At 40.4% G+C, this 17,217-nt stretch overlaps 2 protein-coding genes and 1 long non-coding RNA gene across 4 annotated transcripts; 2 read left to right on the forward strand and 1 right to left on the reverse strand.

Moving 5' to 3' along the window:
* The first annotated feature begins 1,502 nt into the window (after window positions 1-1,502).
* LOC139385006 (pygopus homolog 1-like) lies at window positions 1,503-6,542 on the forward strand. 2 transcript variants are annotated; one of them, XR_011628902.1, is made up of 4 exons: window positions 1,644-1,811; window positions 3,255-3,340; window positions 3,624-5,796; window positions 5,994-6,542. XR_011628902.1 is itself a non-coding variant. In XM_071129974.1 (3 exons), the coding sequence occupies exons 1-3, from the start codon at window positions 1,763-1,765 to the stop codon at window positions 4,827-4,829; spliced, it is 1,341 nt and encodes a 446-aa protein (XP_070986075.1). In that variant the 5' UTR covers window positions 1,503-1,762; the 3' UTR covers window positions 4,830-6,542. The 2 variants fall into 2 exon arrangements, 1 of the variants encoding a protein (XP_070986075.1); XM_071129974.1 differs by having other exon boundaries at window positions 1,503-1,811; window positions 3,624-6,542.
* Window positions 6,543-11,151: 4,609 nt separating this feature from the next.
* Window positions 11,152-15,048, forward strand: LOC139384787 (dynein axonemal assembly factor 4). Its single transcript, XM_071129670.1, has 9 exons — window positions 11,152-11,364; window positions 11,508-11,655; window positions 12,353-12,486; window positions 12,565-12,781; window positions 12,886-13,031; window positions 13,662-13,771; window positions 13,861-14,014; window positions 14,134-14,239; window positions 14,814-15,048. Exons 1-9 carry the CDS (start codon window positions 11,242-11,244, stop codon window positions 14,915-14,917), a joined length of 1,242 nt encoding a protein of 413 aa, XP_070985771.1. The 5' UTR covers window positions 11,152-11,241; the 3' UTR covers window positions 14,918-15,048.
* Window positions 14,920-16,398, reverse strand: LOC139384788 (uncharacterized). Its single transcript, XR_011628878.1, has 2 exons — window positions 16,262-16,398; window positions 14,920-15,631 (listed from the first exon to the last, which is right to left on the reverse strand). It is a non-coding gene; the product is annotated as an uncharacterized lncRNA (long non-coding RNA).
* Window positions 16,399-17,217: the final 819 nt, after the last annotated feature.

The following is a 17,217-nucleotide window of genomic DNA, read 5'->3' on the forward strand; positions in this document are numbered from 1 at the left end:
AAACAATGTGAACTTTCTTGCACGTATTGGTATGTCTGTCCTCATTGTTACTCTAATACAGTTTAATAGTTTTATAATGATACTCTAATATTTGTTTGTATCAGTAGTTTTTATAATAACCTTCTTTGTAACTCACACATTTGCCATAGTTGATCACACAATGCATATTGCCATGAATTTTTGTTTGCTATTAATTCTTGAAGGTGAACTTGGTGGTCTCCATTGTATCAGCGTGTGGTGCATGGAAGGGACACATGAGGCTTACCTGGAGGGTCCATGTATGTTTCGTGATTTTCGTTATTGTAGCCAATACAGTAAGTTAAAATAAGCCTTTTTATTGATATGGTTTATAGCTCATCAACATCCTTTCCTGCTGACTGAAAGGCAGACGGATGCTATTCTCTTCAATTGTGAACACAGCTTTTGCTACGACAATTGGCCTACATCTATAAATGTATACAGGTGTAGGATCTTAATTTGATCAGCCTGTTGTTGCGGGAAATTTCCTGCACAGCAGAAAATGCAAACTTGCAATGTATTCAAGGTTTAAAAAAGGCTTCTAAAGTTTGTAATTTCTACATTAAAATGTCAGACTTGATTTGCCCTAACAAAAAAGGTATCAACCCTTACAACACTGTCAGTTAATTATAATCCACACAATAATTCACATTGTGAGAAAATAAGTTGATGTTCTGTTTTTCACTCTCCATTTTCACTCGGAAATCAAAATAACAAAACGTACACAGACCCTGGAGTGCACTTGTAAGGTCCATTCCTTTGGTCCATTTTGTGACAATGGTTGTCTTCCCCAACGGACATTTGGGGCCAAAGATTGAAGGCTTCCTCTTGTAGTCAGTTAAAGGCCCCTCTGGCATTATCTTCAGTTATTACAGTCCATCCAATCATTGGTCTTCCCTTATCTGAAAAAACAGCAATTAATTACTGTTAATGGATGAGAAAAGTCAATACATGGATTGTTTAACCCCATGTGTATGACAGTAGAGCCTCTGTTTGGAGAGATCTGTAACCTACCCAAAATGGTGTCCATAGATGGCTGTGAAAAAGAAACAAAAAAATCTATAGTGTAGCCTAAACAACAACTTTATTATTTTAATTTAGTAAACATTTTTATTTTTGTAAATTCTGTAGCCTATTCCTACAGTAAAAACAACTTTTGAAGTGTGTAGAGAAGTTAGGCCTATTAGGGCTGCAATTCATCATGACTAAGGAGATAACACTTCAGAAAATGAATAGCGCAAAACTCATCCAAAGAGAGTGGTAAGTATGTAATAAACTTCAAATAAACAGTTATTAGACAGACCGATATTGCCACTAAATATCCAGACTGGACTTATTAGCTTCCGCCCCAGTCGAATCATTACATCAGCGGTTCATCACAATACACCGACACTTCTGACGGAGCGGCAGTGCAGACACATTCAACATGCCAATGTGGAGGGGTCTCTGTGCTGTCACACAAAGGTTCCGTTTGTCAAAATCTAATATTAACCGTGCTTTACAAGTTCCAGTCATGTGCCACGTGGAGAAATATGTGACAATGATACAATGTTAACAATAATTTCCTAGCGTGACACAGGATATCATGAAGTTTAATTTGTCTGCTCCTCCCAAACTTTGCAAGCGATTGCAGCTATCCTCGTCACACAGATAGTTGTGATTGCTCCTGGGGGGAGAGAGCGGTCGAGTACTGTTACCTTTTCAGCACAATTATGCAGGTTTAAGTCATGTAAGAAGCTCTGTAATGTCAAAAGAACAGGATAAAGATACCTTCTCGCTCAAAAGAACCCGAGGTAATGCGCGTTTTCGATATTTTTCCCTTCCTGCGCGTGGTATGTTGCCGTCTGTGGGGGCACGACACGCTGCACACAAGTCTCGACCATAATTACGACGTTGAAGGAGCTTATCGGCCTACCTCAAGGCCTTTGAAGTATTGAATGAAACTCCAAATAAATAGACAGCGCTGGCATTTTCCGTTGAAAAAAACATATCGTAAACTATCCAAATCTAATTTACCTTGCTGACGTGGAAAGTTCAACAAAACTTTCACTATCGGAATGTGTTCGCAAATTTGGAACTGCCACGAAGTTTTTTTTATGTAGCCAGCTGAGGTTTTCTTATTGCCGTGAACGATATATGAAGTGCATTTAGTTAACAGACTGTCTGTTTTACCTCTGTGGGACAAATTATGTTGCATAAACTGTAGGCCCTATTTATTTATAACAACAAGATATAGGCTACAGAAATTGAAAACATTGATGATCATTCATCACATGCGCCAGTAGTCTACTGTAGGCTATCATACAAGAGCTAGCCTACTGTTTTGCAATTTTTTTTCTTTTTTATAACAATTACACAAACTAGCCCACCAAAGGAGAAGATTTGGGTGGTTTTAATAGCATTGAAAAACGGTTACATGTTTGACATATTTACAGAGCTGTGTGTATAGGCTAATAGATAAGAGGCCAGTATGACCCAGTAGATAACAGATACCAGGCCAGTATGACCCCAACCCAGTAGATAATAGATACCAGCCATTGTAGTGACATAACAATCCAACACGTCTTTGTGATTGAGCCTTTAATGTACCTTTGCATCCTTGAGGAGCCTTTAGGAGGATGTTGGTTATCAACCGTGTATGAAGACTGGGAGGCTGTCAGGAACTCTATAGACCAGGGTTAGGCCCCAAATGGCATCCTATTGCCTATTTAGTACACTACTTTAAAGGGGTGAGTTACAGAGTTCTACTGTATTGATCTATTGTGGTAATATACCCTGGAGAGGAGGAGAGGCTACTGCTGAGTACTGGTAATTTGGTTCTGGTTACCAAGTATACTGACTATACCATACTTAGGTTACATGAGTTTACAGCTTGCCGCATATCATAGGGGCAACTTGGACAACGTGATAGGGGCAGCAAGCTGCCAAACATTTTAGATTCTTCTCAATGGAGAAGATTGGACCATTCAAATTTGGTTAAACTACATGAAAACAGTGTGCAGCCAGCCTCTCTTATAATTTAGTCCTGACACTGCTTGCACATGGACTTCACAAAGGTGTAGGCAATAAGCCATTAATGAGAAAATTAAACAAGTTCTGTGTTGTTCAACATATTGGCATGCCACAAGTAAGTTTTCTATACAATGTCTGTCAGAGTGAAAAGTGTGCCTTGTAGTTTAATGGGAAACCTGCATTTTATATGGCTGTATAACATTTTGTGTGGTTTTCCTTCTCAGGTGGAGATGGTGGGCTTGATGATCTAGGAGGGCCGGGTGCTCTGCTGGATAGCCCAGACAAGAAAAAGTGCAAGTCGAACGCACAGGTAAAATTCAATAGTCTAATTTTCTGAGATTCCCTTTCTTTGTATAGGTCAAAAATCTTGTGGTTTCCAATATTGACCAAACTCATTCAGTCTTGTGGTTTCCAATATTGACCGAACTCATTCAGTCAAACAATGTTATTTCAAGACAAAACTAATATGCTGCTCAATTATTCATCAAACTTTTGAGAAGGTCTCAATGGCTGTTGATAGTCAAGTGTTTGATGCTGCTTACATAGTTCTGTAACAACTACCTTTATCATTGCCTTTTCATGTGTGTCCCCAGGCTCCTTTCTTCGCTCCCCTATCTGAGTATGCTCCATCACCAAACCGAAGTGCCGACCACCTAGTGGCTGCCAATCCTTTTGATGACAACTACAACGCACCATCTTTCAAGCCTCTGTCCTCCGGGAACCCATATTTTGGCAACCCGCACTACCCTGGCTGCAGTGGCTATGGCCCGCCCAGGATGGACCACATCATGCCCAATAGGATGCCCTCTTCTTACAGGGGTCCCTACCAGATACGAAACCAGCTCCACCCTTTTGCCCAGACTCAAATGGGCATGGGGTTCAATCGACCCCCCGGCTTTAACTATGGTTACCATGAAAATCCCAATTATGGTAACCATCCACCATTAAACAACAACAACAACAGTATCATGCCACTTCCACCCAATCAATCTTTCAGACCAGGTCCCCGTGGCAACTTAAATCAGGTGCATCTGCATAATGTGACCCAAAGCACTTCTCCTGACATGGGCCCGAGCTTTAGATCAGCAGTCATCCCAATTGGGAATCCACCTCCCCGACCCGGCATGGACTCTAGTCCCGGTTTTATTCGGCAGCAGCAAAACAACAGCTTTGCCCAGTCCAATACACCCACACCTAAACAGGACATGAGTGAGGTGGTGTCAAGCAAAAGTACATCCCAGAATACATCTCCACGGAAACGAAGCCATGGCTCAGAGGAGATCATGGGTCAGAAAAACTCTGTCGACCTGAAATCAAAGAATAGAGGCGCCCTGGTCTGTCAGGGTGCAAGTCAGCCTAACACCACAGAGAAAATCAACGGCATCATCCATCCCAATAATGATTCTCTGAAGAAGTCCCCACAGTCAGGCAGGCGCATGGAGGCAGCCCCCCTGGAGCGGAGTAGAAGCAATGGAGGTGGTGGTGTGGTCATCAATAAGACACTGATGCATCCCAACAGGCCTAGCCACTCCTCCACAGAGCCTGTGTTTCCATGTGGAATATGCCTGAATGAAGTGAATGATGACCAGGAAGCTATCCTGTGTGAGGCCTCATGTCAAAAATGGTTCCACAGGGTTTGTACTGGAATGACTGAGACAGCTTATAACCTGTTGACAGCAGAGGTGTCGGCAGTGTGGGGCTGTGACATCTGCATGGAGGAGAAAGGGGCACAGCTCCATAGAACAAAGGAGATAACAGGGCAGCCAGCAGGGCAGCAGCCAACAGTTAACATCGAGTGATATGGTCATGAATATGGGCCATCAGTAACATTATTAATATACTGGTTATACTATTTCCTTTGTTATACTTCCTTTGTTGGTGATTTTTCCTTACGTTTTTACGTAGGGTTTACGAAGGGTTACATTTTTACCATTTTGTTGTTTTATTTGAGATTTGGTATAATTTGGATAGCAGTGTCTGTCCCCTGCTTAGACCGATGCAAGAGCTAGACTGAAGTTCTCTTCCCTATTTTTGGGCAGGTACCATTGGCCATGTTGACCACAATAATGTCATTCTCTTAACAAGGTCCTTACTGTTTCGCTCAACTTTCCTGGCCTATGGTTAATATAAGTTATTATAACATCAGTATGAGTAAGCTATCCGGAAAGGTTAACTGATTGACGGATGCAAACGTATTCAACGTTTTAATCTGATATTTTTTTCAACTGCTGTTATTGTTTGACAGATTTTGAGCAGTATGATTGTTTCCCAAAACGTTGATAGTCACAGCTGGAGTGGTGTTCCAAAGCCATACACCTGTACTGTATGCTATACAACCAGAATTGGATCTGATACATTTTGTATAAATGATTCGATACATGTGGGTCGTTCCACCAATTCGATGCCTTTTGAGGTGTATAACTTGGTGAGTAGAAAAAAAACGTTTGAAAGTAACAGGGTTGAAGATGTCATCTTAAATCAGACATAAATCCCCTTGTGACAGGGGAAATGGAAGTTGTGTGTGCAACAGGGAGGGGCAATTGAATGCAAGCTTAAGAAAAAAGTATAAATGTTCCAAAAAATGTTTGCCTGTTTAATCTATCTATGGGTAACAGGGTTAACGTGTTATGCTCCCACAGAACACCAGAAAATGGCCAAAAAGAGTAGAACCAGCTCACCTGATTTTACAATAGGATTTGACTATTAGATGTTCAATGTTTCTTTTCCTTTTTTTTAAAGGAATCGTTTCACAATATTAAAACAAAAGTTCAGTTCACATAACAGGGTTGACCTTAAAATGAATGCCAGGTTGTTGTTTTTTTACCTTAAAATTATTCACCAATCACATTAAATAATCTTCATAAAATGACTTTGTCAAAGCAAATAAAATAACTAGGGCTTTACAATGATGGTTTAAACTTGGATAAATCTTAGGGTTTTGTGGGTTAAATTCTTCCTGGAAGTCAGAGTGCACAGAGGAACATGTCAAAATGCAGAATTTTGGCACTTTAGCAAGTCTTCATTCATATAAATGAAAAATATAAAAATCTGATTTGTTGAATTCTCCATGTGGTCTATATTAAAGGGCACACCTTTGAATATAACAGGCTTTTAAAATTCAATATTGATGCACAATTTCTACGTAAAATACCAAAGGGATGCAAAAGGCACTCATTTTGTGGAACAATCCATGTATGTTTTTTAAACTGTTGATATTGAATGTATTTAGAGCCTTAATGAAGTTACTTTGTAAAACAGTATACAGATTAATCTCATTTAAATGAACCTATTATATAAAAGACATGTATAATGCTCTAAAAATGTTTTTAGTATGTGTGCACTTTGCTTTAATTGTATTATTTTTGCGCAAACATGATGCATTTAAATCAAAATTTCTTTATATTTTGTTTTCATTTTGGAAAGGTAAAATAATATGATAATTAGTACTAAGAGACATGCTTACTGCATAAAGGGAAAATAACCTTGGTTCAAAATAAACTTCTTTGTCAAAATAGTTTCAAGCATGGCTTCCATTTTTGCTAATAGGGAAGGCAGTTTTAGAAGTAGCTTAAAGTAAACTAAATACACTGCTCAAAAAAATAAAGGGAACATTTAAACAACACAATGTAACTCCAAGTCAATCACACTTCTATGAAATCAAACTGTCCACTTAGGAAGCAACACTGATTGACAATAAATGTCACATGCTGTTGTGCAAATGGAATAGACAACAGGTGGAAATTATAGGCAATTAGCAAGACACCCCCATTAAAGGAGTGGTTCTGCAGGTGGTGACTACAGACCACTTCTCAGTTCCTATGCTTCCTGGCTGATGTTTTGGTCACTTTTGAATGCTGGCGGTGCTTTCACTCTAGTGGTAGCATGAGACGGAGTCTACAACCCACACAAGTGGCTCAGGTAGTGCAGCTCATCCAGGATGGCACATCAATGCGAGCAGTGGCAAGAAGGTTTGCTGTGTCTGTCAGCGTAGTGTCCAGAGCATGGAGGCGCTACCAGGAGACAGGCCAGTACATCAGGAGACGTGGAGGAGGCCGTAGGAGGGCAACAACCCAGCAGCAGGACCGCTACCTCCGCCTTTGTGCAAAGAGGAGCAGGAGGAGCACTGCCAGAGCCCTGCAAAATGACCTCCAGCAGGCCACAAATGTGCATGTGTCTGCTCAAACGGTCAGCAACAGACTCCATGAGGGTGGTATGAGGGCCCGACATCCACAGGTGGGGGTTGTGCTTACAGCCCAACACCGTGCAGGACGTTTGTTATTTGCCAGAGAACACCAAGATTGGCAAATTCGCCACTGGCGCCCTGTGCTCTTCACAGATGAAAGCAGGTTCACACTGAGCACGTGACAGACGTGACAGTCTGGAGACGCCGTGGAGAACGTTCTGCTGCCTGCAACATCCTCCAGCATGACCGGTTTGGCGGTGGCTCAGTCATGGTGTGGGGTGGTATTTCTTTGGGGGGGCCGCACAGCCCTCCATGTGCTCGCCAGAGGTAGCCTGACTGCCATTAGGTACTGAGATGAGATCCTCAGACCCCTTGTGAGACCATATGCTGGTGCGGTTGGCCCTGGGTTGCTCCTAATGCAAGACAATGCTAGACCTCATGTAGCTGGAGTGTGTCAGCAGTTCCTGCAAGAGGAAGGCATTGATGCTATGGACTGGCCCGCCCGTTCCCCAGACCTGAATCCAATTGACCACATCTGGGACATCATGTCTCGCTCCATCCACCAACGCCACGTTGCACCACAGACTGTCTAGGAGTTGGCGGATGCTTTAGTCCAGGTCTGGGAGGAGATACCTCAGGAGACCATCTGCCACCTCATCAGGAGCATGCCCAGGTGTTATAGGGAGGTCATACAGGCACGTGGAGGCCACGCACACTACTGAGCCTCATTTTGACTTGTTTTAAGGACATTACATCAAAGTTGGATCAGCCTGTAGTGTGGTTTTTCACTTTAATTTTGAGTGTGACTCCAAATCCAGACCTCCATGGGTTGATCAATTTTATTTCCATTGATAAGTTGTGTGATTTTGTTGTCAGCACATTCAACTATGTAAAGAAAAAAGTATTTAATAAGAATATTTCATTCATTCAGATCTAGGATGTGTTATTTTAGTGTTCCCTCTATTTTTTTGAGCAGTGTATATTTTCAAATTGTTTGCTTTTCTCATGTAGATTTGTCTTATTGTTTAGAGAACTTTTCATTAAATTCGATATTGCAATACTTTGGTGATTCAACTATTTTCAAAATGTAAACTCAAAAAATGTTCCCCCCTTTTCAGGACCCTGTCTTTCAAAGATAATTCGTAAAAATCTAAATAACTTCACAGATCTTCATTGTAAAGGGTTTAAACACTGTTTCCCATGCTTGTTCAATGAACCATAAACAATTAATAAACATGCACCTGTGGAACGGTCATTCAGCCACTAACAGCTTACAGACGGTAGGCAATTAAGGTCACAGTTATGAAAACTTAGGACACTAAAGAGGACTTTCTACTGACTCTGAAAAACACCAAAAGAAAGATGCCCAGGGTCCCTGCTCATTTGTGTGAACGTGGCTTAGGCATGCTGCAAAGAGGCATGAGGACTGCAGATTTGGCCAGGGCAATAAATTGCAATGTCCGTACTGTGACAGCACTACAGGGAGACAGGACGGACAGCTGATCGTCCTCGCAGTGGCAGACCACGTGTAACAACACCTGCTCAGGATCGGTACATCTGAACATCACACCTGCGGGACAGGTACAGGATGGCAACAACAACTGCCAAGTTACACCAGGAACGCACAATCCCTCAATCAGTGCTCAGACTGTCCGTAAAGAGAGTCTGGACTGAGAGATTATAGGCATGTTGTAAGGCAGGTCCTCACCAGACATCACCGGCAACAACGTCGCCTATGGGCACAGTCCCACCGTCGCTGGAGCAGACAGGATGGTTTTGTCTCACCAGGGGTGATGGTCGGATTCGCGTTTATCGTCAAAGGAATGAGTGTTACACCGAGGCCTGTACTCTGGAGAGGGATCGATTTGGAGGTGGAAGGTCCGTCATTGTCTCGGGCGGTGTGTCACAGCATCATCGGACTGAGCTTGTTGTCATTGCAGGCAATCTCAACGCTGTGTGTTACAGGGAAGACATCCTCCTTCCTCATGTGGTACCCTTTCTGCAGGCTCATCCTGACATGACCCTCCAGCATGACAATGCCACCAGCCATACTGCCTGTTCTGTGCGTGATTTCCTGCAAGACAGGAATGTCAGTGTTCTGCCATGGCCAGTGAAGAGCCCGGATCTCAATCCCATTGAGCCCATCTGGGACCTGTTGGATCGGAGGGTGAGGGCTAGGGCCATTCCCCCCAGAAATGTCCGGGAACTTGCAGGTGCCTTGGTGGAAGAGTGGGGTAACATCTCACAGCAAGAACTGGCAAATCTGGTGCAGTCCATGATGAGATGCACTGCAGTACTTAAAGCAGCTGGTGGCCACAACAGATACTGACTGTTACTTTTGATTTTGACCCCCCCTCCCTTTGTTCAGGGACACATTATTCCATTTCTGTTAGTCACATGTCTGTGGAACTTGTTCAGTTTATGTCTCACAAATATTTACACATGTTAAGTTTGCTGAAAATAAACACAGTTGACAGTGAGGGGATGTTTGAGTTTATAATAAATATATCCTGCCTACTTTCTATGGGAGTACATTGCTCAAGTTAGGCTTCGGCCCATCAGACATAAATGTTGGTAGTTGATATTGTTCAGAGATTCGTTTTCATATGGTCAGTCATTTAAAAAAAAAAATCTAAATCTTCTATAAACCAAATCAAAACTACTGATCAAAACTACTCAACAACTTTTTAAACTACTCAATGTGGCATTGTGAATAGTACTGTGCTCAATTTTGTATCATGTAATTGTATCAATGTTTGCTTACTTTTTGATCTGCTACGAACAAGCAGTTAATATTTACTGTTGATTCAGTGCTAACATCAGGATCAACAGCCTTACAATTGTTTTAATACATCATCACTTCTATATATTTTGCTTAAATACATCAAGTGAAAAAACTGCATTTGTATGTTGTTGACTGTTAATTTATTAGCCGTTTGTGACGAGGCTGAATATTGTGTAATCAAAATATTAATAATGTTTATAGGAATAATATATTATTACCCCATTCCTAATGAATTGAGAATGGTTAAATTTAACACAAAAATGGTCATGTACCAAAATTTTATTTCATAAGTACATTCCTTACAGAATAACAACTCCACTTACATATCTCGTTGTTTGCAAAGTGCAGTTAGCTTGATTTTCAAACTCATTTTTTCATATTAGATGATTGACACCAGATGCCTTATTTTCTTGACATTTTCAAATGTTGTTTATTAGTAAATGTAATGTATGAATAACCTGTATGTTCATTGTACATGCACATTAAGTATTTGTATTTTCCCACAACGATTGGCCACCAAAAAGGATATAATTTTCAAATGAGCACCTGATTATATTACCTTTAGGATATTGAATGTACCGGTACATGATCTCAAATGTTAATTTCACTCATAGTTACAACAATTTCATTATGGTTTTATTAAAATTGTGCAGAGGTATAATAAAAATGGCAAACAGGGCTCAATTGCGAGGTCTGGTAATAGATTAGATATGAGCCTCTGTAACATGAACAATATGGTTTCATTTCTTCAATGACCTAAAGCTTCATTTGTTAATTTGTTTTGTATTCTGTTCTTTATAATGAATGTATGCACTAATATTACAAATGCCACAAACTATTTTTCTAAATTAACAAAGATTTTATTGCAAAACTTATTTTAATAAATACAACTTTGAAATTGTGTCTTCGCTTTCATGTGTGAAAATGTTGGGCTCTCAGATTTACACCTACAAAACAGACCTTAAAAAAATAGCCCATTAGAGCACTAGGAACACGACATCAGAACATTTAGAACTGTCAGATATTCTTTGCTTCAACCCTTCAAGTCCAGCTGGGCTCTAGGATCTGAAAGCAGGTTGGCCTGGCAGTGGCCCTTTAACAGGAGATCAACTTTGAAACAGGAAGTACACCAATCGTTCGCGGAAACAACTTTACTTCTTCCTTGGCAACTGCCAAAGTTGTAGCTACCACCACACACTCACAGCAATTTAGCAAATCATAGTTAACTATAAATTGGTTTGAAATGCCTTTGATTGTCAAAGATTACACATGGACACAGACAGAAACGATTGTTTACATAAATGTACCATTAAAAGGAGTAAAGGTTGGGAAAGTAGATATCTTTTCCACAGACGAATATCTGAAGGTAAAAGTTTTTTGGAAACTAGTGCCTACCTAAATGCAGTAGTAGATGGACAATTGCTTTGGTAATCAGTTTGCTTTGGTTTGCCTCCTTCATTTGAGGTACATTTCCCCACCATTTTTATTTGATTTGCCTCCTTCATTTAGGTACATTTCCCCCCGTTTTTATTTGAAGCCTTCCTGTCTGAGCCGATAGATGATGACAAAAGCACAGCAAAAATTGGAAATGGAGTTGCAGTTTTCACATTGCAGAAAAAGGAGGAGAGACTGTGGGAGCACCTTGTGATTAATAACAGTAAGTCATTAACTAACAGCAATATAGATATTAGTCTAATTAGCTATGTAAGCGATAATCGACGAGGGGCTATGTATTTGAAAATATTAAATGACATGGAAGACGCGCTAGCAGAGTGAAATAAACCTTCCATGGAGTTGCATTATTTTCCAGAGAACGCATTGAGAGCCCCAAGTTGATATCCCTTTTATACCATGGCTATACTTTTGCTGGAAATGTGTTCAACATCCACTGAAGTAGCTAGCAAGTTTACTAGATAGGCTAGCTACAGTAGTTGCCTTGGTAACTAAACAAACAGACTTGCTAGTTTAGCTAACCAAACCATCAGTCCTAGCATGCTATTATTGAAATCGAATTCAGCAATGCCAATCATGTTTTCAATTCTACTTTTACTCTCAAAAGCAGCTCAAAATATAGAACTTGTAAGAATGAACTAAAGCCATTGAATTCTACCCTGCTGATATACCGTGTGCCTTATAGGGAAATAATGCACGCTCTAGAATGCCCTTAAAGCCAAACAGAAACAACTATTCAACAACGCCATGGACATGGGTATAAAGTAGCTGCAATACATTATGCAAAGTAGTCACAGTATTTGACAACTTCATTGTATGTATTACATTTGTCCCTGATTGGTATTATTACACAAAGATGATATTATAAGGCTCTTGTTAGTGTGTGTGTTTATCTGTTTTAGATGACAAAGACAAATCGAGAGAGATCAGGGAAAGAGCACTCTTGAAAGCCCAGGCAAAGCTTGCTGCTGAGTCGAAAGCCAAAGCCACGAAAACACAAGAAGAAAGAAAATATGCACTGGAGACCATGATGAAGGTGATACACTTGTAAAATATATTCTCTGAAATTTGTGCTAAGAATCCATCTTAATTTTCAGTTATTTTATATTTTCAGCTTGAAGAAGAGGGGAGAGCCAAGATCCAGAAAATGAAGGATGATGAATGTGAGAAAGCAACAGCACAGTTGGAGGCATGGAAACTGAAGCAGAGGCAAATAGCAGAGGAGGAGGCCCAACTAAAGCTACAAAGTCAGAGAATCAAGGTTGACAAACAAAGCAAATCAGAAAAGATGCATGTACCCAGAACATCAGACCAATGCAAGGTCAAGCATGGTAAATAAAACTCTGGTACAATCTAATTGTACACTCTGCAATCATAAGTTCGTTGATTGGTTGAGTATTCCGTAATGAATATCATCTGCTTGTTTCTTACATAGATCAGAAAAACAGCGTTCAATCAATCAGCAAGAAAAAACAGGTGGATTTGCCAGCTCCAAGATCCACAGGCAACATTCAAATCAAGTTCACACCACGAGTGTTTCCCACGGCTCTACGAGAATCAAGAGTACCAGAGGAGGAAGAGGTGTAAACTAATTTTTCCCTTTCCACTTTCAAGTATTAACCAGTTTTTTTCATCAGTGAATCTTTGGAACTGTGGTTTATTAAAGAGCAATTCCGCAACTTTTTGACCTCATATCCATTATCTGCAGCACCATACCAGTGTCTACATACTGTATGTTAAAACAGCACATTTCTATGATATGTGGTTAAAAAGATAAGAACTGTCTTAAAAATGATTCTCTGTGACATCACAGGGTAGGATTAAAAGCCAGAAAAACTGATTTTCAAAACCTGCACAGAGTTTCTTGCCAGAGGGAAGGTATATTCTTTCTCCCCACGCCCCTGGGAATGTTTGAAAATCACTGTTTTTAAAATGTTTTCACTTTTGATTATGACGTCGGGTAGAACATTTTAACTTAAACGCGCCATTTTCACATATGTAAATGCTGGTATTCTGCCGGAGACAATGAAAAGTGGTGGAATTTCCCTTTAAGTATGGGTATTGATTGCTTTGTCTTTACTTTAAGCTATGGGCACGGGATGTGTTTGTCCATTCTCGGTTCCATATTGGGAGGTAGCATCATGTTTCATTAAAAAAAAAAATGTTTTTATCAAGCCAACCCAATCATATGAATGTGCTCTTTTGGAACAGTGGCTTCAGAAGCAGGCCGAGGCCAGAAGGGCAATAAATGTAAACCTGGCAGAGCTGAAGGACCTGACAGAAGAAGAGAGGAACCCTGACTGGTTAAAGGAGAAAGGAGAGTAAGTAGGCTAATCTTGTCAAAATCAGTGATCATAAGAACAATGAAGCATAGCGTTAATATTAAATGTCTTCCCTCCATGTTTTTCAGCAAATTGTTTGCAACAGGTAACTACTTGGCTGCGATCAATGCTTACAGCCTTGCCATAAAGCTTAACAGAAAGATTCCTGCCATGTATTCAAACCGTGCTGCTTGTCACTTGAAACTAAGGAATCTTCATAAAGCTATTGAGGATTCCTCTTGGGTCAGTATTCATCTTCCTTGTGTAAATGTTTCCTTTTACTCAACAGCATTGGTAAAAGAGATTGTAATGTCATGTTCTATACAACAATGTTTCTTCATACACACAATCTTTCATTGCAGGCACTTGATCTGTTGACGCCACCTGTGGCTGGCAATGCAGGTGCCAGAACAAGAGCTCATGTAAGACGAGGCACAGCTTTTTGTGAACTGGAGCTCTATACTGAAGGTCTGTGCAACATCAACTAGGGCATTTCTCAAGCTTTATGGCTCCCCTTTTGCACGTTCTATTTTAGTTTTAGACCTTATTGTTATTCATACTTGGACAAGTGAAACGCAAAAAAGAGAATACTTTGCACAATACACTGCATCTCAGTGCTAGAGGTGTCACTACAGACACCCTGGTTCGAATCCAGGCTGTATCACAACCGGCCAGGATTGGGAGTCCAATAGGGCGGTGCACAATTGGCCCAGCGTTGTCCGGGTTTGGCCGGTGTAGGCTGTAATTGTAAATAAGAATTTGTTCTTAGCCGACTTTCCTAGTTAAATAAAATAAAAACAATGTAAAGATTATGTACTGTAGCTCCAGAGATGGGTGTTTTGTACTTTACCCTCTAACACTGACCTCTGCTGGCTAAAAAGTTGATTATTTAGTTTGTTCTGCCCCGAATGACAAGCCGTCTAGCCTTGTGACTGAAATAATGCAGCTGTGGATATCCTAGGCTAGGAAGTAGGGATAGCTGGTGAAGCATGGCCGGTGCAGTCAGCTAAACTTTTTTTCTCTCTTGGAAATATTTTTATAGGTCTTCAAGATTACCAGGCTGCTTTGACAATTGATCCTCAAAATGAAACTCTACAAGCTGACACACACAAAATCAGACAAATCATCCAAGGGAGTGCACCCTGACCTGAATTATATATTTTTTAATACATTCATATATATTTTTGCAATGAGGAACACTACAATGAATGCTGATAGCCCACCTGTTCAGTGTAGCCTAATATGTTTATAGTGATACAATAAAAAAGTCAAACATTGTAACTTGCTTTACGTAACCAGCTATTAGTGTGTTTCTGTATGTCACAAATAACATAAGTGCAAGTAAAACTATGCTTTACTTTGTGTGTAAGTAGAATGATACAACATGCATATTGTAGAACTTAAATGTACAGCAAAAATGCATTTTCAGGACACCAATCATTGTCAATGGAGTGAAGGTCCACCAGGTAGTTTAATCAACACCAAGACAATGTTACCATGTCAATCAAATCAGATAGTGTTTTGCAAATTAGGGCAGTCATATACCCTGCTTCGATCAAGACTTGTATTGAAGGAGTTGTCACGTAACATCCCACAGTTCCCAAGGTCTTCTGTGAATCTTTGTGAAAGTGGGTGGTAGGTACATGGTGATGATTCAAATGTTGGAGGACTAATGCCATAGTCACTTGAGGTGGTCTTGTAGAAGGGGCTTTGAGGCTTTGCCCATGGCACAGGAGAATTGTTTTTAACCACTGGGGTCATCATACATGAGAAAACAGGATTCCCAGGGTTTGCACACAGGGCTTTGCTTTGTTCCTGCTGTTGAGGAGCCGACATTGTTGCCAAGGCCTACCAGTCTACCTAGAATGTCAGGTGATAACAAAAAAATATATCAAATAGTTCAGGGTTTCCCAAACTCGATTTTCGCAAAATATAAAAGATGATGGATACTGACAAGATACTGGTCTCTCCGCCCTAACAATGGGAGTCGTCCAAAAAGCAGCACGCCTATTCTTTTTTATTGGTTGATACATCTCATTATTTTAATATTTAAAGTCGGTTGTTGACGTCAACCGACTGTATTCAATTGAGAGATGTTATGCCAATGTTGCAAATAAGCCATACATTTTTTGTTGTTGACAAAACTCGACACTCATTATACAAAATCTCCTTGCCTGGTGGGCGACAGACTTTCAGCCGAGTTGGGCCTAGCTATCTCTTTGCGTCTTCCTCTCTGAATATCAACATGCCTTATGACTGTTTTTCCTAAACTCGGTTCTGGGCCCTTCCCCCTGGGTGCACGTTATTGTTCTAGCACACAGCTGATTCAAATAATCAAAACTTGATGAGTTGGTTGTTTGAATCAGCTGTGTAGTGCTAGGGCAAAAACCAAAACACCCAGGGGGCCCCAGGACAGAGTTTGGGAAACCTTGTTATATGAAACGCTACAAGGTTCAGACAAACTTTGTAAACTCCTAAAGTAAGACTTACCTTGATAGTTGGTTGGTGAGGACAGACCTCTGTCGTGGATTCAGGATGTTGGTTACCGTAGCTACCCTCCTTTGCGACGGTTTTGACGCGACAGTTGATGTAGATGTACTAGATCGGAAGGATCATCCTCCTTGCTTCATATCTCTTCATTCTAAGCCTTGTGTGTATTATTATACAAACCTTACATAAAGTTGGGCGTATTGAATAAAGACAACCCACTGACATAATCATTGCAGTAGACTAAAATCATGAGTTTAGTATGTTGGTTTACATCTACCCATGTATTTCTCAGTTGATCAATCACGTGATCCAGAGACCATAGTATACTGGGAGCTGTAGTTTCCAACTTTGGCAAAGGACGTGCTCACTTCACGCAAACTCATAATTAAAACTAAACCTACCCCTCATTACGTTACACGTTCTTCAGCTTCGCAAAGGTCTGTTGTTATTAGCGTCATGACAGCAACATTCGCGTCCCGGTGGCAGCATTAAGACTTCCAGTTTTCAAGTTATTCCTTCAAAACAAAAGTCTGAGGTAAACGCTATCTGTATGATTTTTTTCAGCTTTGCATAGCCATAGTGTATCATGTCAAAATTGTTATCATAACTACACCAGGGAAAATCTGAACTAAAGAGAATTACTACTCTATAAGATAAAGAATATGTTTTAATATGTAATTGTATAGGACTGGTTCTATGCTTTTTCTTGGTTCTTACAGATCCTATCACGGTTTCAATTTATTTCCAGTTTGTTTGAGTTGTATTTCTGGATGATTATATGGCCTTGTGGCTTATAGCCTCATGTGTCTTGTCTTAGTAGCACCCTTTAGTGGCTTAAAGCCTCGTGTTTTATCCTGAACCCCAGCAAAAAAATAAGTTTCCCCTTTTCAAGACCCTGTCTTTCAAAGTTAATAAAAATCCCAAAATAACTTCACAGATCTTCATTGTAAAGGGTT

This window comes from Oncorhynchus clarkii, chromosome 26 (assembly GCF_045791955.1).
Source record: "Oncorhynchus clarkii lewisi isolate Uvic-CL-2024 chromosome 26, UVic_Ocla_1.0, whole genome shotgun sequence".
Classification (NCBI taxonomy): Eukaryota; Metazoa; Chordata; class Actinopteri; order Salmoniformes; family Salmonidae; genus Oncorhynchus; species Oncorhynchus clarkii.

Excerpts from the sequence above, each read along its gene's own strand:
- LOC139385006 (XM_071129974.1), top strand. The coding sequence starts at position 1,763 with ATGTCAAAAGAACAGGATAAAGATACCTTCTCGCTCAAAAGAACCCGA. Across the intron at positions 1,812-3,254 it reads CTCGCTCAAAAGAACCCGAG|GTGGAGATGGTGGGCTTGAT; the intron begins GTAATGCGCGTT and ends TTTCCTTCTCAG. Across the intron at positions 3,341-3,623 it reads AGTGCAAGTCGAACGCACAG|GCTCCTTTCTTCGCTCCCCT; the intron begins GTAAAATTCAAT and ends GTGTGTCCCCAG.
- LOC139384787 (XM_071129670.1), top strand. The coding sequence starts at position 11,242 with ATGCCTTTGATTGTCAAAGATTACACATGGACACAGACAGAAACGATT. Across the intron at positions 11,365-11,507 it reads CCACAGACGAATATCTGAAG|GTACATTTCCCCCCGTTTTT; the intron begins GTAAAAGTTTTT and ends TCCTTCATTTAG. Across the intron at positions 14,015-14,133 it reads CTATTGAGGATTCCTCTTGG|GCACTTGATCTGTTGACGCC; the intron begins GTCAGTATTCAT and ends CTTTCATTGCAG.